Below are 22,028 nucleotides of genomic sequence, written 5' to 3' on the forward strand. Positions count from 1 at the left end.
AGGAGAAGTTGAGAATGTCAGTGTTGCTTTATTTATTGCCCTGACACTACAAGACTAACTGGTTCAGTATACAACACTCCCCCTGAGGCTGTGACCAGCGAGCTACTCATAATCCACAGATCCGACCGATCCAATTTCCAGTTGCCTTTATTTCCTGAAAGTGTTTTCTGCACAGAAGTCCCATTCTCACTTCAGTCCTTCCTGCCCCAGGACAGGTCTGAGCTCTGCCTTCTCTGAGCCTCTTCCTTCACTGATTGCTGTAGGGGATGCACATTTAATGAAACCACAAGACTGTCTCTACACAGTTCAATTCTTCCTCCATCTCTGCGTCTGTGTTACGTGCGGCAAGCAGTTACGTTTGAATATTGGGACAGGGTACAATCCCAATCTCTTCCCTCAGTGACTCTAGGCTCTGCTTCCATCGATTCTCGTAGTAGAAGTTCATCACACAATGAGCAGCCCTGCCACACTGTACAGCCCACGGGATCAGGTCTGTTGCTAAAACCTGGATATTCCTGTGATAAGGAGGAGTATGTTACCAGCAGGTCAGTGTCTTCTCATCTCTAACCCTGTACTTGATCCTCACACTATTTAAAGCAGATATTTATCTGAATGCACAAGACCCAAAGCCTGATGTTTAATGTTGTCACAACAAACAGACTCTGGCCTCCTGCAGGCAGAGTGATCTTTGTTTCATTACAGCTGACTTCAGAGGGCTGGAAGGGCAGACATCCCTCTTCGTGTTTAGCAGTGCCGTGGTTTTGTTACGAGACGAACCTCCAGAGATTGTGAGGTCAAATCCCACCACTGCAGTTTGAAAGTCTGGAAATAAAAAGCCAATAAGCTATTGTAAAAACCCAACTGCTTTACTACCATCCTTTAACGAAGGAATCCGGCCATCCTTAGTCTGCACCTTAATGTAACTCCATTCCCTCAACTTAATGGTCCTCTGAAGTGGCCGAGCAAGTCACTCAATTTAAAGCGGCCCATCATCACCTTCTCAGGACAATAAAGACCAGGCTCGACAGTGACACCTACATCCTGAGCAGGAAATTAGAAAAAAATTAAACACCAGTCGAGGTGTCCTGCTCCTGATCTCTATCCACTGATAAGATAATGTATAACTGTGTCTGCTAGGCCGGGACAAGAGCAGTGGGGCCTCCCCATGCCTTTGGAGAGTTGAGGGTTAAAAATTGAGCTGGCTTCTATAACTAAAACCAAAGAGGAAAAGGCTTTCTATGAGAAACAGTGGGATTCCCCAAAAAGGAAGTGACTGATTGGGACAACACCTCAAAACACCCAACCCTGCCTCTCGGGAGCATAGCTTTAAGTCATTGTCTGAGCTCAACAAAGTTTCTCAAGCTAAAAACAGCAAAATCCTTACCTGGCAGATAGGTGCAGTGGGCCAAACACAGCTCCCAGAATACACATGGGCATACCAGTCTGTACTGCCTCAAACCACTTGACTGCAACCTCACCTGTTCAAAACAGTGAAACAGCAGCACAGTGATTCAGCAGTGTTGGGGGACAGCACAGTGAATCAGCAGTGTGCAGGAATAGCACAGTGAATCAGCAGTGTTGGGGGACAGCACAGTGAATCAGCAGTGTTGGGGGACAGCAGTGTGCAGGAATAGCACAGTGAATCAGCAGTGTTGGGGGACAGCACAGTGAATCAGCAGTGTGCAGGAATAGCACAGTGAATCAGCAGTGTTGGGGGACAGCACAGTGAATCAGCAGTGTGCAGGAATAGCACAGTGAATCAGCAGTGTTGGGGGACAGCACAGTGAATCAGCAGTGTTGGACGGCACAGTGAATCAGCAGTGTTGGATGGCACAGTGAATCAGCAGTGTTGGGGGACAGCACAGTGAATCAGCAGTGTTGGGGGACAGCACAGTGAATCAGCAGTGTTGGACGGCACAGTGAATCAGCAGTGTTGGATGGCACAGTGAATCAGCAGTGTTGGGGGACAGCACAGTGAATCAGCAGTGTTGGGGGACAGCACAGTGAATCAGCAGTGTGCAGGAATAGCACAGTGAATCAGCAGTGTTGGGGGACAGCACAGTGAATCAGCAGTGTGCAGGAATAGCACAGTGAATCAGCAGTGTTGGGGGACAGCAGTGTGCAGGAATAGCACAGTGAATCAGCAGTGTTGGGGGACAGCACAGTGAATCAGCAGTGTGCAGGAATAGCACAGTGAATCAGCAGTGTTGGGGGACAGCACAGTGAATCAGCAGTGTGCAGGAATAGCACAGTGAATCAGCAGTGTTGGGGGACAGCACAGTGAATCAGCAGTGTTGGACGGCACAGTGAATCAGCAGTGTTGGATGGCACAGTGAATCAGCAGTGTTGGGGGACAGCACAGTGAATCAGCAGTGTTGGGGGACAGCACAGTGAATCAGCAGTGTTGGACGGCACAGTGAATCAGCAGTGTTGGATGGCACAGTGAATCAGCAGTGTTGGGGGACAGCACAGTGAATCAGCAGTGTTGGGGGACAGCACAGTGAATCAGCAGTGTTGGACGGCACAGTGAATCAGCAGTGTTGGACGGCACAGTGAATCAGCAGTGTTGGACGGCACAGTGAATCAGCAGTGTTGGGGGACAGCACAGTGAATCAGCAGTGTTGGACGGCACAGTGAATCAGCAGTGTTGGGGGACAGCACAGTGAATCAGCAGTGTTGGGGGACAGCACAGTGAATCAGCAGTGTTGGGGGACAGCACAGTGAATCAGCAGTGTTGGGTGGCACAGTGAATCAGCAGTGTTGGATGGCACAGTGAATCAGCAGTGTTCAGGGATGGCACAGTGAAACAGTAGTGTGGGGGGATGGCACAGAAAGAGGCAGATCCACAGACAGCTAACAGGCTGTGTACAGTCCACATCATCATCATCCTGCAAGCACCTAAGGGACAATGTTACACTCACTTCCCTGACGGTAAATCGAAATAAACTTCAGAATATCTTCACCACTCCACACCCTCATTTTTACCCTCCTCCCCATCCTGCACCAAACACTCCCAGGGCAGCTACAGGAAATGTCCCTAAACCTGGCCTTCAGGGCAGTGTCCCCTGCTGATGCAGTGTGAAAGTTTCTCCATTTCCCAAAACAGTGATGGCTCGGAGTGAGATTGCTCACTGCGTGTTGAATCTGGGATAGCTCTCTGCTCTGGGCCCATCTCATTAGGGCTACCAAAGTTGCTCGACAAGGTGATAAATAAATGAGGCAGACCAAACGACATGCATTAGCTTTTCAATCCAGAGAGACACCCCACCCCTGCCCTCCTACAGTGTCAATTGTTTCTTTCAATAACTCCAGGGATTTTGGCTCCATCACAATTCGAGTATGTTCCATGTGTCGATTGCTCACTGTGTGGAAAGAATTTCCTGATGTCAGTCCCAAATTTATCTGCAACTCGTTTGAACCTGTTCTGCTCTTCCAGTTTAAGGTAGTTTACCTTCCAAATCTCTTCATGATCTTGTATCTCTATCAAATCACCCGAGGTACCTCCTTTCCAAAACTAACAGCTGATCTTCCAGTCTTCCCTCATAAATCAGACCCCTGACACTACCTCTCCTTGTCTGATCAGTGCTATTTGGTAACTGAGGAAATTAAGCATAGTGGTCTCTGCACCCAGCTCTGAAGCTACACCCGAATACCCTATTCCTCACCTCACCTTCTTTTCAACTCAGTACTCTCTCCTCCCTCCCCGCCACCTTTGATTTTTCTCCCCTGAATCTCAGTACTCCCCCAACTACACTCTTACAGGTACATATTGCTTTCAGTCTTCTCTGACTCCAGTAGTTAAACATCTTCCTTATCTCTGACCAGAACTGGACACGGTGCTCAAGGTGGCTGTGACCGGAACTGGGCATGGTGCTCAAGGCGGCTCTGACCGGAACTGGACACGGTGCTCAAGGTGGCTCTGACCGGAACTGGGCATGGTGCTCAAGGTGGCTCTGACCGGAACTGGACACGGTGCTCAAGGTGGCTGTGACCGGAACTGGGCATGGTGCTCAAGGTGGCTCTGACCGGAACTGGACATGGTGCTCAAGGCGGCTCTGACCGGAACTGGACACGGTGCTCAAGGTGGCTCTGACCGGAACTGGGCATGGTGCTCAAGGTGGCTCTGACCGGAACTGGACACGGTGCTCAAGGTGGCGCTGACCGGAACTGGACATGGTGCTCAAGGTGGCGCTGACCGGAACTGGACATGGTGCTCAAGGCGGCTCTGACCGGAACTGGACACGGTGCTCAAGGTGGCTCTGACCGGAACTGGACACGGTGCTCAAGGTGGCTCTGACCGGAACTGGACACGGTGCTCAAGGTGGCTGTGACCGGAACTGGGCATGGTGCTCAAGGTGGCTGTGACCGGAACTGGGCATGGTGCTCAAGGTGGCTCTGACCGGAACTGGGCATGGTGCTCAAGGTGGCTCTGACCGGAACTGGACACGGTGCTCAAGGTGGCTGTGACCGGAACTGGGCATGGTGCTCAAGGTGGCTCTGACCGGAACTGGGCATGGTGCTCAAGGTGGCTCTGACCGGAACTGGACACGGTGCTCAAGGTGGCTGTGACCGGAACTGGGCATGGTGCTCAAGGTGGCTCTGACCGGAACTGGACACGGTGCTCAAGGTGGCTGTGACCGGAACTGGGCATGGTGCTCAAGGTGGCGCTGACCGGAACTGGACACGGTGCTCAAGGTGGCTCTGACCGGAACTGGACACGGTGCTCAAGGTGGCGCTGACCGGAACTGGACATGGTGCTCAAGGCGGCTCTGACCGGAACTGGACACGGTGCTCAAGGTGGCTCTGACCGGAACTGGGCATGGTGCTCAAGGTGGCTCTGACCGGAACTGGACACGGTGCTCAAGGTGGCTCTGACCGGAACTGGACACAGTGCTCAAGGTGGCTCTGACCGGAACTGGACACGGTGCTCAAGGTGGCTCTGACCAGATCCCTGTGCAGTTTGATCACGATTCTCCGGGTTTTTTCTGGCTCTAGTTCCACATCCAATTGGTTTTGTCAGTTGCTGCTTTGCATTAGTTGGACTTGTTGAATGTTGAGTCACTGAAGATTCCCTGGTCTCTTCATCCTGAATTATTTCACCCCCATCCATGGGGTATGTGTGTTGTCTATTTTTCCTTCCTCAATCAGCCCTTGTTTATATGTAATTACCACCATCTTGCCCACTCACATATTGTATCCAATTCATTCTGTAATTTCTGGTATCCCAACTCTAATTCATTCCCAGTTTGGAATCATCTGCAAATGTAACCACTTTACACTGAGTTTGAATCTAGTTCATTGATGTAAATTAGATACAGCAGTGGTCTCAGTGACATTCTCTGGGGCAGGCACATGCCCTATTCCTTCAGTGCCTCTCATCTGCTTCCTTACCTCTCCTGCTAAACTTCTGTCATTTAACCCCTCCCTGTTTTCCACCAATCACTTGACACTATCCTTTTCTTGTGTACCTTTGTTTTTTCCTTTCCCTTTCTTCATTTTTATAAGGTGTTTGTCTTTAAAAAGGACAATGACTGGAATGTTACCTTTCCTTCTCTCCACAGATGCTGTGTCTAATGAGCTGCTGACTGCTTCTGTTCTTGTTTGAGATTTGCTGTACCTGCAGTATTTTATTCCTATTGGATCTGTGGTTGCCTCTGTCTGTTTCAGCTCCTTTTTGAGCACTACATTATCCTGATTCCAAAATACTGCTGCTGCCTCAGTGTCTAGTAATTTGCTCAGACCAGTGTGTCAGTGCCTCACAAATCTGCCCAGTCCCCGTCAGCATTCTGGGATAAATCCCATCTGTCCCTGGGGATTTATTTGTTTACAACCCAATAGCTTGTCTAGGTCATTGATGTCATGGAGGTTGCCGACTTTCCTTTGGTTATCTCTGTAGGGGATGGGGATGGGGATGTTGCTCGTCATTTCCCATGGTGTAAGTGACCATTCTGAACATTCACTGTCTCATGTTCACTTTTGATTCAGTTTCCATCTGCCCTACTTTGACTGCCCTCTTCCTTTGTGGTACAGAAAGAATGTTACTGTTATGTTATCTTCTTTACCTAGGTCCCTTTTTGCCTTTTGTAATGCATTTCGGTATTTTCTTGTATTTATCCCAGCCTTTCCCTCTGCAGGATGGGAGATCATTTTTCCTCTCTATTCCATTAAATGTTTGTTAATCCATTTTTGGCCTCCTTTGTTTAGTCTGTGCATGCTGATGTTCAGTATGTATTTGTCCTGCATGCTCGATATTATACCTTTAAAGGTGTTCCACTTGTCCTCTACTGAAGCTTTAGTGAATGACTTCCCCCAATCTATTGGTTTTAGTTGTTTGCATAGGACCCACAGCCAGGAAAGAGAGGGGACTTATAAACCATCAGCCTGGGCTGCATTTTAACCCAGAGGTACAATTTTACAGTCTAAGGTTTATATTGCTAACTATTGTAGGAGTGGAGAGTGAAAGAGACTGGGGCTAGCAAGTCCATGTTAAACGGTAAGGAAGTTAACTGTCAATGCAGGTACACGTAGGTAATTAACCCTGAAAATTTTACAAAAAATCACCTGCTCAAACTCTAACTGAAAGAAAACCAACTCGAGTAATCAGACTTACCAAGTATATTAGTGGGCATGCCCAGCAATGTGTGCATGAAGTCATGCACTTCGCGGTAACGCTGGATTACGTATGCCAGCTCCTCGTCATCAACAAACTTCACAGGCATCCGACTGTCGGGAGTAACTCGCTGTTAAATAAAAAGGGACTGATGTGTGACCACATTCTGCTACAGAATGAGCATGCTTTTACTCTGCTGCAGACTGAGAGTGGTGATACAGTGTGCCTGTCATGTACACCAAGCTCTAAGCACTGTATTTCTGAGTAACATTTGCCACAAGATAATTATAGATGAGTCACACCATTTGGCCCATCTTAATGCATTGATCCAGAAGGACTTTATGATTCCCCCATTGCAGCTTTAAATTTTTTCTTAAATGCTTCCAGGGATTTTGCCTCCATAACTCCCATTCTACACATTACATAGGAACATCGGAACAGGGGGAGGCCATTCTGCCCTTCGAGCCTGTTCTGCCATTCGATGAGATCATGACTGAGCACTGACCTAACTCCATATACCTGCCTTTGCCCCATATCCCTTAATATTTTTGACTTACAAAAGTCTATCAATTTTAGATTTAAAATTTACAATTGATCTAGCTTCAACTGCTGTTTGCAGAACAAAATACCAAACTTCAACCACCCTTTGTGTGTAGAAGTGTTTCCTAATTTCACTCCTAATTTTTAGACTATGTCCCCAGTCCGAGACTCCCCAAACAGTGGAAATAGTTTCTGTCAATCTACCTTATCTGTTCCCCTTGATATCTTGAAAATTTCGATCCAATCGCCCCTTAACCTTCTAAATTCCATGGAATACAACCCTAGTTTGTATAATCTCACCTCGTAATTTAACCCTTGGAGTCCAGGTATCATTCTAGTAAATCTATACTGAGCTCCTTCTAAGGCCAATATATCCTTCCTAAGGTGTGGTGCCCTGAACTGCTCACAGTACTCCAGGTGTGGTCTAACCAGGGCTTTGATCTCTACCCCTTGTATTCTAGTCCTCCATGTATAAAGGGCAGCATTCCATTAGCCTTTTTGATTTTTTTTTTGCACCTGGTCATGACATTTTAATGATCTATAAGGGGTCAATCATTTAGGGCAGAGATGAGAAATTTCTTCCCTCACAGGGTTGTGAATCTTTGGAATTCTCTTCCCCAGAGAGCTGCGGATGCTCAGATATTGAGAATATTCAAGTCAGAGATTAACAGATGTTTGGGTGCTAAGGTGAATTAAGGAATACAGAGATGGTGCAGGAAGGTGGAGTTGAGATAGAAAATCAGCCATGATCTGAATGAATAGCGGAGCAGGCCCAAAGGGTCAAATGGACCAATATTCACTATAAGCCAACAGCTGCCTCAACTACACTTCCTCATGCCCTGCTTCCTGCAAGGACTCTATTCCATTCTCCTAGTTTCTCCATCTCGTCTGTTCAGATAATGTAATCTTCCATACCAGTGCTTCTGATATGCCTTCCTTTTTCCTCAATCGAGGATTTGCCCTCACCGTGGTTGACAAGGCCCCTAAATGTATCTGATCTATTTCCCGCACTTTTGCTCTCACCCCTTATCCTCCCTCCCAGAACCATGACAGGGTTTCCCTTGTCCTCACCTTTCACCCCACTAGTTTCCCTATTCAATGGATCATCCTTCATCATTTCTGCCATCCCCAACATGACGCGACCTCCTCCCATTTTAACATACCGTAAGAACATAAGAAGTAGGAGCAGGAGAGACCATACAGCTCCTCGAGCCAGCTCCGCCATTCAATACGATCATGGCTGATCCTCGGCCACAACTCCACGTTCCTGCCCGCTCCCCATATCCAAAGGGACCGTTCCCTCCGTGACACTCTGGTCCACTCCTCAATCGCCCCCATGACCTGCTTCCTTTCTTACAGCACCTTTCCATGCAAGCACAGGAGATGTAATACCTGCCCCTTTTAACTTCTCCCTTCTCACCATCTAGGGCCCGAAACAGTCCTTCCAGGTGAAACAGCGATTTACTTGTACTTCTTTCAATTTAGTGTACTGTATTCACTGCTCACGACATGGCTGCCTTTACACAGGGGAGATCAAACGCAGACAGGGTGACCACTTTGCAAAACACGTCTGTTTAGTCCGCAAGCACGAAGCCGAACTTCCAATCACCTGTCATTTTAATTCTCCACCTTGCTCTCACACCGACCTCTCTGTCCTCGCCTCCTGCAGTGTTCCAATGAAGCTCAATGCAAGCTTGAGGAACAGCATCATATCTTTCGACTAGGCACTTTGCAGCATTCTGGACTCAGCATTGAATTCAACAACTTTAAATCATAACCACTGCCCTCATTTTGTTCCGTGTTTCTTTGCTGGTTTGTTTTTTTCGCTCTTTTCTTTATTTTGCATTCGGATGGCAGCTATTCAGGATCCTGCCATTCACATCTCCTCTAAACACATCTTTTGTTTCTTTCCTTGTCCCACTACCACTCCCTTTTGGCCTTTCACCATGAAACTTTTGACATTTAAGCTCTCCTATCTTCAACCCTTCACATTGTTTTTCCCACCTTCCCCTGCTTTCACTAGCTCAAAACCTATTACATTTCTAAATTTTCCCAGTTCTGATGAAAAACCAGATTAAACTCAGCCCCATTCTCGCTATAACATACAAGACTGAAACTACTGGCTAGACAACACTCTTCAGTGAAACTATCCCTGTGCCTTATAAAAGTACATGTCCACTACAGTGACGCAGCTACCTAAATATTTTCAGCAAGCACTCATGAGGCAAGCCTCTGCTTTTGTTTTACAAAGACAATTATTCAATTGAAGGAGGTAATGGTGCCTCGACAGTGCAATTTACTGCAGTACTCTCTCACTGCCCCAGGTATGATCGGGATAGGTCAGCAAAACATCAAACTCACGTTAACGTCAAGGAAGCGGACATACTCTCTGCCAAATGTTCCATCAGGTAACTCTCTCAGGCTGGCCAGGTCCAATGTGGATATACTGATCCGAGGCCTCTCCCTACAAACAAGAACACCAGGGACACAGTGAAATCCTGACCTCAGGAACAAAGTCAGCATCTGTTCAAACGATCTAATCTTCCATACCAGGTGGTAAAGATGGCAATATACTGCACTGACATTGAGATCTATTGCCCTCCTTTCCTCAATTGCTATTTTATTGATATGACTGTACTCAACTCCCTCTGTTCCCAACAAGATCCAAATATGCCATTTTACACATTCTCCCTCCTCCCTGTGTTGGAATCCAGACTCATCACACTACGTCCTTCTCTCATTGTTTAAAGAACTTCAAACTGTGCGACCCGCACCTCCACCTCCAGTGCACAGGCTTTAATATTTAAAACTTGGTGTCACCTATCTACTGCTTCCTGAAGTACCCTATCTTCTCTCCTACTTCCTTCACCCACTCTGTCCTGTCCTCTGCTCTTTGTCCTCCGCCCACTCTGTCCTGCCCTCCGCCCATTCTGTCCTGCCCTCTGGTCCCTGTCATCCGTCCACTCTGTCCTGCCCTCTGGTCCTCCAGAATCATAGAAGGTTTACAGCACAGAAAGAGGACACTTAAATCTAAGCCCCCTAGTCACTGACCTCTCTGCTAAGGTAAATAGGCCCTTCCCATCCTCTCTATCCTGGCCCCTCACAATTTTGTACATCTCAATCAAATGTCCCCTCAGCCTCCTCTGTTCTAAGGAGAACAACCCCAGCCTATCCAATCTTTCTTCATAGCTGCAATTTTCAGTCTTGGCAACATCCTCGTAAATCTCCTCTGTACCCTCTCTAGTGCAATTACATCCTTTCTGTAATGAGGTGACCAGAACTGCACACAGTACTCAAGTTGTGTCCGAACTAATGTTTTATATAGTTCCAGAATAACCTCCCTGCTCTTATATTCTATACCTCGGCTAATAAAGGAAAGGATTCCGTATGCCTTCTTAACCACCTTAATCGATCTGTCCTGCTACCTTCAGGGATCTGTGGACATACACTCCAAATCCCTCACTTCATCTATATCCTCCCATTTAATGTGTATTCCTTTGCCTTGTTTGACCTCCCCTCTACTCTATCCGGGTAGAATTCCATTTGCCACTTTTCTGCCCACCTGACCAGTCCATCAATATCTTCCTGCAGCCTGCAGCTATCCTCCTCACCATCAACCACGCGGCCAATTTTAGTGTTGTCTGCAAACTTCTTTATCATTCCCCCTACATTTACATCCAAATCGTTAATATATACCCACAAAAAGCAGGAACCTAATACTGAGCCCTGCGGAACCCACTGGAAACAGCACACCAGTCGCAAAAAACACCTCTCAACAATTAGCCTTTGTTTCCTGCCACTGAGCCAATTTTGTATCCACCTTGCTGCATTCCCCTGTATCCCATGGGCTTTTACTTTTTTTAAACCAGTCTGCCATATGGGATCTTGTCAAAAGCCTTGCTAAAATCCATATAGACCACATCAACTACATTACCCTAATCAATCTTCTTTGTTATTTCTTCAAAAAAATTAATCAAGTGAATCAGACACTACCTGTCCTTCTCAAATCCATGTTGACTACCCTTGATTAATCCGTGCCTTTCTAAGTAACAGTTTATCCTGTCTCTCAGAACTGATTCCAATAATTTGCCCTCTACCGAGTTTAGACTGAGGCCTGTAATTATTCGGTCTATCTCTCACTCCCTTTTTAAACAAAGGTACAATATGTTAGCAGTCCTCCAATCCTCCGCCACCGTACCTGTAGGATTGGAAAATGGTCAAACCTTCCAATATTTTCTCCCTGGCTTGTTTTAACAGCCTGGGGTACATTTCATTCAGCCCTGGTGATTTATCCACTTTCAAGGATGCTAATTGCCTTAATACTTCCTCTCTCCCTATGTTTATCATATTCAATACTTCAAACTCCTCAACTACAATGTCGGCATTGTCCCCCTCTTGTGAAGCAAAGTATTCATTAAGAACCATACCAACATCTTCTGCCTTCACACAGAGGTTACCTCTTTGGTCTTTTATGGGCCCTGGTCTTTCCTTAGTTATCCTCTTACTCTTAATATATTAATAAAACATCTTTGGGTTCACCTTGATTTTGCTTGCCAATATTCTTTCATGCCCTCTTTGCTTTCCTATTTTCCATTTTGATTTCACCCTTCACTTTCTATATTCCTCTCGGCTTTCTGTAGTATCTGCCTCCACCCACTCTGTTCTGCCCTCTGCTCCTTCCCCTCCACCCACTCTGTCCTACCATCTGCTCCTTGCCCTCCACTCACTCTGTCCTACCATCTGCTCCTTGCCCTCCACTCACTCTGTCCTGCCCTCTGCTCCTTCCCCTCCACCCACTCTGTCCTACCATCTGCTCCTTGCCCTCCACCCACTCTGTCCTACCATCTGCTCCTTGCCCTCCACCCACTCTGTCCTACCATCTGCTCCTCGCCCTCCACCCACTCTGTCCTACCCTCTGCTCCTCGCCCTCCACCCACTCTGTCCTGCCCTCTGCTCCTTGCCCTTTACCCCAGTATGGATATCACAGCCGCACTCACTGCAGAATCTGGTGTCCCTCAGGATGGTTTTGCATCCTGTCCCTCATTTTTTGAATTGCTAACTGCCCTGTAGTTTCTCCCAGAACAGCCACCATATCTGTAACAAAAAAAAGGGAACAGATCAAACAAAATAACAGACATGGATCACAAAGTGACTTCACATTAGGTGTGTTGAGAATAAAACTACACGAAGGAGCAAACCTTTCAGCAAAGTTTAAGGAGGTTGGGCTATTCCCTTAAGGTGATAAAATTCAACTCTTCAAGGGAATTGACAAAGTCAAATTGTTCCCTGTGAGGAAGAGTTCAGATCCCTGGGGACGCAGAGTAACAATGAGGGAGTAAGGAGTAAAAAGGAAAGAACTTCATCACCCAAAAAGGAAGCAAGTTATGGATTAAGTTACATGGGACGGACACAGAAGATGACAGTGCAAATCAGATCAAGAGACAATTAGATGGATATTGAGAGAGATAGCACTGAGGGATATGGCGAGAGGGCGAGTAGGTGGGGTTGAGGGATATGGCAAGAGGGCGAGTAGGTGGGGTTGAGGGATATGGCAAGAGGGCGAGTAGGTGGGGTTGAGGGATATGGCAAGAGGGCGAGTAGGTGGGGTTGAGTGACATGGTGTGAGGGTGGGTAGGTGGGGTTGAAGGATATGGGGAAAGGGTGCAGGTGGGACTGAACAATATGGGGAGAGGGTGAATAGGTGAGATTGAGGGATATGGTAAGAAGGTGCATAAGTAAGATTGAGGGATGTGGGGAGAGGGTGGGTAGGTGGGGTTGAGGTATATGGCGAGATTCATGCAGTTATAGCAACACAAAGGAGGCCACTTCCCCTCTCAACTTATTGTATTTGGCCTGGTTCTCACTTGAAGAATTCACCTGACATGCATCATAAGGTCATAAGAACTAGGAGCAGGAGTAGGCAATTCAGCCCCTTGAGCCTGCTCCGCCATTCAATACGATCATGACTGATCTCATCTCGGCCTCAACTCCACTTTCCTACCCATTGTCCATAACCCTTTAACCCATTACTAATTAAAAATCTGTCTATCTCCTCCTTAAATTTACTCAATGTCCCAGCATCCTCTGCACTCTGGGGTAGTGAATAGAAAGGCAAATTACTATCTAAATGGAGAGAAACTTCAAAATGCTTTGGTGCAGAGGGATCTGGGTGTCCTCGTGAATGAATCGCAGAAAGCTAGTATGCTTGTATAGTTGCAGCAACACTTCCCTATTTTTATACTCTATTTCCTTAGTAATAAATGACAAAATTCCATTTGCCTTCCTTATTACCTGCTGTATCTGCATACTAGCTTTCTGCGATTCATTCACGAGGACACCCCGATCCCTTTGCACGAAGCATTTTGAAGTTTCTCTCCATTTAGATAATAATTTGCCTTTCTATTCTTCTGACCAAAGTGATTAACCTCACACTTATCCACGTTAAACTCCATCTGCCAAATTTTGGCCCATTCACCTAACCTATCCATATCCATATGTAAATTTCTTATTTCTTTATTGCAACTTACTATCCCACCTATTTTAGTGCCATCTGCAAATCTGGCTATAGTACCTTCTATCCCTGCATCCAAGTCATCAATATATATTGTAAATAGTTGGGGCCCAAGGACCGAACTCTGTGGCACCCCACTAGTTACATCTTGCCAACCAGAAAAAGACCCATTTATCCTGACACTCTGTTTTTTGTTGGTTAGCCAGTCCTCTATCCAAGCTAATAAATTGCCCCTGACCCCATGTGATCTTACCTTGTGTATCAACCTTTTGTGCGGCACCTTATCAAATGCCTTCTGGAAGTCCGGATATACTACAGCTACCAGATCCCCATTATCCACTTTGCTTGTTACAGTTTTGAAGAACTCTAGCAAATTAGTCAAACACGATTTACCCTTCATAAAACCGTGCTGACTCTGATGAATTGCGTTTTGACTTTCTTAATGTCCTGTTATTACTAGGGCGGCACAGTGGCGCAGTGGTTAGCACCGCAGCCTCACAGCTCCAGTGACCCGGGTTCAATTCTGGGTACTGCCTGTGTGGAGTTTGCAAGTTCTCCCTGTGTTTGCGTGGGTTTCCTCCGGGTGCTCCGGTTTCCTCCCACATGCCAAAGACTTGCAGTTTGATAGGTAAATTGGCCATTATAAATTGTCACTAGTATAGGTAGGTGGTAGGGAAATATAGGGACAGGTGGGGATGTGGTAGGAATATGGAATTAGTGTAGGATTAGTATAAATGGGTGGTTGATGGTCAGCACAGACTCGGTGGGCCGAAGGGCCTGTTTCAGTGCTGTATCTCGAAACTAAACTTCCTTAACAATGGATTCTAACAATTTACCAACAAATGTTAAACTAACTGGTCTATAGTTTCCTACTTTCTGCCTCCCTCCCTTTTTGAATAAGGGTATTATATTAGCATTTTGCCAACACAGTGATTATTGACACCGCAGCCAGCAGCTGACGTCAACCGACTGCGCCAATATGCGCACATGCGTAAATTGGTTCCTACCCTCTGCGCATGGGCTGCGTTCCGCAGTGCCAGGACTGGTTGGCGCATGTGCAGAGGACGTCATCGCGTAAGGCGGGCAGATGGTGGTTCAGAAGATGGGTCACTGACCTGAAACGTTAACTTTGCTTCTCTCTCCACAGATGCTGCCACACCTGCTGAGTATTTCCAGCATTTCTTGTTTTTAATTCAGATGGTGGGGGATCTGGGCCGGAGAGAGCAGGGGTTGGAGGAGGGGGGATCTGGGGAGCGGGGACAGCGCTGCTGAAGACCTTACTGGTGGTGGGTGTGCTTTCCTCCTTCCCTCCGCTGCCTGCTTCCGACCCCTGCCGCCCACCCGTTCGCTCACAGCCCCGACCGCTCGCTCATTCACCGCCCCCCCGCCCGCTCGCCACACCCCTGACTGCTGGCTCACCACCCGCCTATTCCCTCCCCTCCCCGGCCCTTGTGTGCTGCCATGTGTTTAGGTTGCCATCTTGTGATTATTTGAGCAGCGCCATCTTTAATCCTGGCAGCTGCCTGATGTCGCAGACTGCGATGTTTTACTGGCACAGGCTGCATTTGCGCATGTGCCATTGCAGCGCCACCTAGTGGTTGCATTGTCAGCAAATGCTGCCTTTTTCCAATCCACTGGAACCTTTCCCACATCCAGGGAATTTTGGAATATTATAACCAATGGATCCACTATCTCCACTGCCACTTCCTTTAAGACCCTAGGATGTAGGCCATCAGGCCCTGGCGACTTGTCTGCCTTCAATCCCAATAGTTTGCTCAGTACTTTTTCCCTAGTGATGATGATTTTTCTAAGTCCCTCTCTTTCTATAACCTCTGCATTTCCTGTTACTATTGGGATGGTACTAGTGTCCTCCACCATGAAAACTGAGGCAAAATACTGATTTAGTGTCTCTGTCATTTCTGTGTTCCCCTCTATTAACTGCCCAGTCTCATCCTCCAATGGACCAACATTCACTTTAGCTACTCTCTTACCTCTTATATACTTATAGAGCCTTTGCTATCCGTTTTTATATTTTGCGCTAGTTTTCTTTCATAATTTACCTTTCCTCTTTTTATTACTTTTTAGTAACCCTTTGTTGATCTTTAAAAGTTTCCCAATCTTCCAGCCTGCCACAGGCCTTTGCAATATGGTATGCCTTAGTTTTTATCTTTGTTATCCTTAACTTCCTTGCTTAGCCATGGATGTTTTTTCCCCCTCTTGGACTCTTTCTTCCTCTCTGGAATATATTTTAGTTGGGAGGAATTGAATATCTCCTGAAACATCTCCCACTGCTCATCAACTGTCCTATCTTTTAGTCTTCCTGCCCAGTGCACTGGGGCCAAATCTGTCCTCATGCTTATGTAATTATCTTTGTTTAACTCCAGAACACTAGTGTGGGACTCCAGTTTCTCACCCTCAAACTGAATTTGAAATTCTAGCATTCTATGATCACTCTTCCCTACAGAATCCTTAACTATGAGATCATTAAATAATCCCACCTCATTACACAATACCAAATCTAGAATAGCCTGCTCCCTTGGTTGGTTCCACATAATTTTGCTCCAAAAAACAATCTCTAATACATTCAATGAACTCTCTCTCGAGGCTACCCTTGCCAATTTCATTAATCTAGTCTATATGCATATTAAAATCACCCATGATTATTGCAGTACCTTTCTTACAAGCCCCCAGTATTTCCTGGTTTATACTGTGCCCCACTGCAGAACTACTGTTTGGGGACCTATAGATTACTCCCACCAGGGACTTCTTTCCCTTGCTATTTCTTATTTCTACCCAGACTGATTCTACGCCTTGATCTCCAGTGCCTATATCGTTTCTCACTACAGCACTGATCTCTTCCTTTACTAAGAAAGCTACACCTCCTCCTTTTCCTTCCTGCCTATTCTTCTGACATACTGAGTACCCTTGGATATTCAATTCTCAAACCTGGTTTCCCTGCAACCACGTCTCAGTAATCACCACTAAATCATACCCATTCATCTCTATTTGCACTGTTAACTCGTTTATTTTATTCCGAATGCTTTGTGCATTCAGATACAAAGCCTTTAAGTTTGTTCTATTATCAAATTTCCCTACTCTTGTACGATTCCTTGGTGCAATATGAAGTTCACACGTTCTGCCCCTTCCTTTTATTTTCTGGTAACAATCAGCCTCATCACTAACCAGCACTCCTACCTTCTCCTTTAACTTTGACTTCCTAATTTTCCATGCAACAGAACCCTCCTCCCACTATTTAGTTTAAAGCCTTATCTGCAGTCCTAGTTATGCGATTCGCCAGGACTCCGGTCTCAGCATGATTCAGGTGCAGCCCGTCCCATCAGAACAGCTCTCTCCTTCCCCAGTACTGGTGCCAATGTTCCATGAATTCAAACCCATTTCTCCCACACCAAGCTTTGAGCCATACATTTACCTCTTTAATCTTACTGATCCTGTGCTAATTAGCTTGTGGGTCAGGTAGTAATCCAGAGATTATCACCTTTTTGCTTCTGCTTTTTTAATTTAGCCCCTAGCTGCTCATATTCCCTCAGCAGAACCTCTATCCTCATTCTACCTAGATCGTTGGTACCTATGTGGACCACGACAACTGGATCTTTCCCCTCCCACTCCAAGTTCCTCTACAGCCCAGATGAGATATCCTGAAATAAAAACAAGAAATGCTGGAATCACTCAACAGGTCTGGCAGCATCTGTGGAAAGAGAAGCAGAGTTAACGTTTCGGGTCAGTGACCCTTCTTCGGAAGAAGGGAGATATCCTGAACCCTGGCACCAGGTAGGCAACAGAGCCTCCGGGACTCTCGATCCTGGCCACAGAGAACAGTGTCTATGCCCCTAACTATACTATCATAAACCATCTTTTTTTGTTTCATCATATTTTCTATCTCCCTCGTCATCCAAGGATCCCTGGCTTTGGTTCCCTGACCTTTCTCTCTTGTTGGAATGTACCTAGTCTGTACCTGAAACATCTACTCTTAAAGGTCACCCATTGTTCCGTTAGTTTTTCCTGTTAATCTTTGGTTGCATTGTACCCTGGCTTGATCCCCTCTCATCCCATTGAAGTTCACCATCTTCCAATTTAGAAGTTATACTTTGGATTGTTCCTTGCTCTTTTCCATTGCTAATCTTTTGATACAATGATCACTCTTACCCAAGTGTTCTCCAAGATACTGGGTCCACTTGGCCCACCTCATCCCCAGCAACAGATCCAGCAATGCCTCCTTCCTAGTTGGACTGAGAACATACTGGTCAAGGAAGCTCTGAACACATTTCAGAAATTCCTCCCCCTCCTTCCCCTTTACTCTAACATTATCCCAATGGATATTTGGGTAATTAAAGTCCCCCAATATCCCCACTGGTATAGTTCTTGTACATCTGTGATTTCCCTGCAATTTTGCTCCTCTATCTCTCTCACTCATCAGAGGCCGATCGAATACCCCCAGTATGATCTTACTTTTTTTTCCCCTCAAGAACATTCTCTCTTTCCAACATTACAATGTCTTCCCTAATCAGTACTGCCACTCCACCTCCCTTTTTTCTTTCTCTATCTTTTCTGAACACTTGTATCCTTGATATTAAGTGCCCAGTCCTCACCATTTTTAAGCCACATTTCCATTATTGCCATGACATCACATTCCCACATGGCTATTTATGCTTGTAGCTCACCAATCTTATTCACCACACTTTGTGTGTTTACATACATACATTTGAAACCTGTGTTTGCATTCCTCGTAGTCCTTCTTAGTCTGCTCCTATCTAATATGGTAATACTTCCTTCTCAAGTACCATTTAACACTAGCACTCCTTTATGCACCTTTCTACTTCTGTACACTGGGTATCCACCTCCCTGCCAATTTGTTTAAACCCTTCCCAACCACACTAGTGAACCTCCCCACGAGAACATTGGTCCCAGTTCTGTTGAGGCGCACCTTGTCTCTTTTGAATAGCGAGAACGTAGGTAGGATTGAGGGATATGGTAAGGGTTGGGTTGGTGGGGTTAAGGGATATGGCGAGAGGGAGTAGGTAGGTGGGGTTGAGGGATATATATACATGTATGGAATGCTTTCCTTTATTGGCCAAGGTATAGAATACAAAAGCAAGGATGTAATGCTGGAACTGTATAAAACACTGGTTAGGCTGCAACTGGAGTATTGCATACAATTCTGGTCATCACATTACAGGAAGGACATAATTGCTCTGGAGAAAGTACAGAGGAGATTTACAAGAATGTTGCCAGGCTTGAAAGTTGAAGCTATGAGGAAAGATTGGGTAAGCTGGGGTTGTTTTCCTCAGAACAGAGGAGGCTGAGGGATGACTTAATTGAGGTGCACAAAATTATGAGGTGCCTAGATAGACAGGAAGGACCTGTTTCCCTTAGTGGAGAGGACAATTACCAGGGGGCACAGATTTAAGGTGATTGGTAGAAGGATTAGAAGGGACATGAGAAACTTTTTCATCCAGAGGTTGGTGGGTGTCTGGAATTCACTGCCCGGAACGGTGGTGGAGGCAGAAACCCTCAACTCATTTAAAAGGTACCTGGTCATGCACCTGAAGTGCTGTAACCTGCAAGGCTACGGACCAGATGCTGAAAGGTGAGATTAGATTGGACAGCTAGTTTTTTCGGCCAGCATGGACACGATGGTTTGAATGGCCTCCTTTTGTGCTGTAATTTTTCTATGGTGTTATGAGAGAGGTGGGTTAAGGGTGTTAACTCCTTGGGGTGTAGCTCCAAGGGTGCCTCCCCCTGCTGTTTTGTGTATTTTTCTCTGGCCATTGTTGATGTGTCAGTGTGGATGGTGAACCCGGGTACAAACTGATCCTCCTCAGCAGCAGCAGCTCCACACAGGCCTTTCCCCGGGCTGACTAGGGACACAAAGCCCGGGGAATGACAGCCTCACTCACCGTGCCGGTATGGGTTAGACAAAGCCATGAGAGCAGATCCCGCGGCCAGCAGCAGCTTCTGGAGCGGCCGAGTGGGGATGTGGGTTCGGTAGCGACTGGAATCGGTATGTGGAGCAGCGGACTCCGCGCTCAGCGTCTCCCCGGTATGCAGCGAACGATCTCCGGGACCTGGAACACAAAACCCACCGTCAATGGAGCGGCTCACAGCCCCGACAGAGGCCGCTTGATGATGTGGGGGAGTGTGGATGTGGCTCGGGGGCCCTTACCTGCTGGGACCGTAGGTCCGGGCGGGTAACCGGCTGTTACCAGCCGCAGCACCCCGACTCCCGCTGCCGGGCCGGGCCTCCCGCCGCGGCCTCTGAGTCCCCGCAGTGCCCGGGCCTCGCTCCTCAGCACGGTCGCCATGGCAGCTATTGGACGGCAGCTGGGCGCTGCCAGAAAGGAGTTCGAAACGCGCCCGGCACCGCCCAGTGCTGGCCCTGACACCCACAGAGCCCCAGCACCGGGAATCTCAGGTAAAGAGACGCTCTGAATTAAATGTGTTTCTGAAACTTCTTATTATGCAAATAAAACTAAATAGAAACTGTGAACAACCTGAAATAAAGTCTGAGAATGGTGCTGCACTGCAAGCAGAGGGTTTTAGCCCATTACCAACCCAGCTTTTTACAGGAACTGCCCTGCCCACGTTGTATTTACTTTATTTACAGTCATCAACTTGTATTGATATAGCACCTGCAATGTGGTAAAACATCCCAAAACGCTTCACAGAGGCCCTTTCATTCAACAGTAGAGCGATTAAAATCAGGGATGCTCAAGAGGCGAGAATTAGAAGAGTGCAGATATCTCGGAGGGTTGTAGGACTGGAGATCATCGCTGAGAAAAGGAGGGTGAGGCCATGGAGGGATTTGAACGTACGGATGTGGATGGGAATTTTTAAAAATGGAGGCATTGCCGGACATGGAGCCCGTGTAGGTCAGCGAGCAATGGGTGAATGAGACTTGGTGTGAGTTAGGGCACGGGCAGCAGAGTTCTACGTCAGGTGACGTTTATTCAAGGTAGACAATGAACCTATTTCACCCATTCATACAAAGGGACATCAACCTGAAACGTTAACTCGTTTCTCTCTCTATCCACAGATGCTGCCAGACCTGCTGAGTATTTCCGGCAGATTCTGTTTTTATTTCAGATTTCTGGCATCTGCAGTATTTTTCTTTTGTGAAAAGTGTTAGTAGGTTCTTTAGTGTCCAACACTCTGGCCGATATTTGTTGCAGGATCAGGTGCTATGGACAAGTTAACAATGGTGAGCAAAGGCCCCAGCTTCTGCTCTGATCCACACCGGATCTAAGTGGGGGCCATACAATTGGCTTCAGTGTCCAGGGTCAGGGATGATGCGTGGTCTTATTCACGACCTTAATGGAAAGTGTGTTCACAAACTTGATGTGAGTACTGGATCAGGCTTGGTGCGATGCTTCCTATGGTTGAACAGACTGGAGTCACATCCCTGTCACAACCCACAGACACAGAATGGCCTCTTGTCTATGGAGCTCCAGTAAGTGTCAGCACCTTCAGAAGGGATAATATTGAAAAAGAATCCGTGATATTTCCAGATCTCCACTCTTCACAGCTGTAGTTTTGGTGATGTGATTTCAGATAGACTGGTTCGTCCGGAAGTCCTGTCACTTTTTGAACAAAGGCATGTATTGTTAAAAGGATATTTTAAGTGCACAGATTTTGTCTTTCTTTAATCTCTCAGCCATCATTATGCACTGGTTCACACAAAGCTTTTGGAAACCAACCCTGTCAATGGAGGGACAGTCTAGGAATTACTTCACTTGAGATGGGACAACTATTAATGGCATCTGCCCAGAAAAGGAAGGTGCTAGAAGAATGTTGGGTGGTGGTTGGTCTAAACCCCCACTACCCCATCTGAAAAAGGGCTTCAGTGTATTGCTCATCCTGTAAATAATCCAGCTACTACTTTTAGCCTATATGCAGGCATTGAGCAGCATGAAATTTTCCAAAGGCTGAGTCAGGGAGACATGGTGGGCAACCCACTTGGCGTCCAGTCGTTGGAAATGCAATCAGCAAGGAGTTGTCAGTCCAGGTAACACATGCAAGTCCCTTATCCATAACCCCAGGTAGGTGCGTTTACACCACCAACAACTTACATTTATACAGTTCCTTTAACATGGTAAAACATCCCAAGGCACTTCATAGGAACTTTCAAATAAAATGTGACACCAAGACACATAGAGATATTAGTGCAGGTGATCAAAAGCTTGATCAAAAAGGGAGGTTGTAAGGAGGAGAGAGAGAGAGGTAGAGAAGCAGAGAGGTTTAGGGAGGGAATTCCAGAGCTTGGGGCCTAGGCAGGTGAAGGCATGGCCACCAATAGTGGAGCAATTAAAATCAGGGATGCAGAAGAACCCAGCATTGGAAGAACACAGATAC

The 22,028-nt window shown here is 46.6% G+C and overlaps 1 protein-coding gene across 3 annotated transcripts; it reads right to left on the reverse strand.

Annotated features, from left to right (window-relative positions):
* Positions 1-12: 12 nt before the first annotated feature.
* coq4 (coenzyme Q4 homolog (S. cerevisiae)) lies at positions 13-20,040 on the reverse strand. Of its 3 annotated transcripts, XM_068012824.1 has the most exons (7): positions 19,843-20,033; positions 19,577-19,744; positions 12,148-12,244; positions 9,512-9,614; positions 6,611-6,740; positions 1,385-1,478; positions 13-515 (listed from the first exon to the last, which is right to left on the reverse strand). In XM_068012824.1, exons 1-7 carry the CDS (start codon positions 19,979-19,981, stop codon positions 353-355), a joined length of 894 nt encoding a protein of 297 aa, XP_067868925.1. In that variant the 5' UTR covers positions 19,982-20,033; the 3' UTR covers positions 13-352. The 3 variants fall into 3 exon arrangements, with proteins under 3 accessions (XP_067868925.1, XP_067868927.1, XP_067868926.1); XM_068012826.1 differs by lacking the exon at positions 1,385-1,478 and having other exon boundaries at positions 399-515; positions 19,843-20,035; XM_068012825.1 differs by lacking the exons at positions 13-515; positions 1,385-1,478 and adding an exon at positions 524-822 and having other exon boundaries at positions 19,843-20,040.
* Positions 20,041-22,028: the final 1,988 nt, after the last annotated feature.

Source organism: Heterodontus francisci, chromosome 32 (assembly GCF_036365525.1).
Source record: "Heterodontus francisci isolate sHetFra1 chromosome 32, sHetFra1.hap1, whole genome shotgun sequence".
NCBI classification, from domain to species: domain Eukaryota; kingdom Metazoa; phylum Chordata; class Chondrichthyes; order Heterodontiformes; family Heterodontidae; genus Heterodontus; species Heterodontus francisci.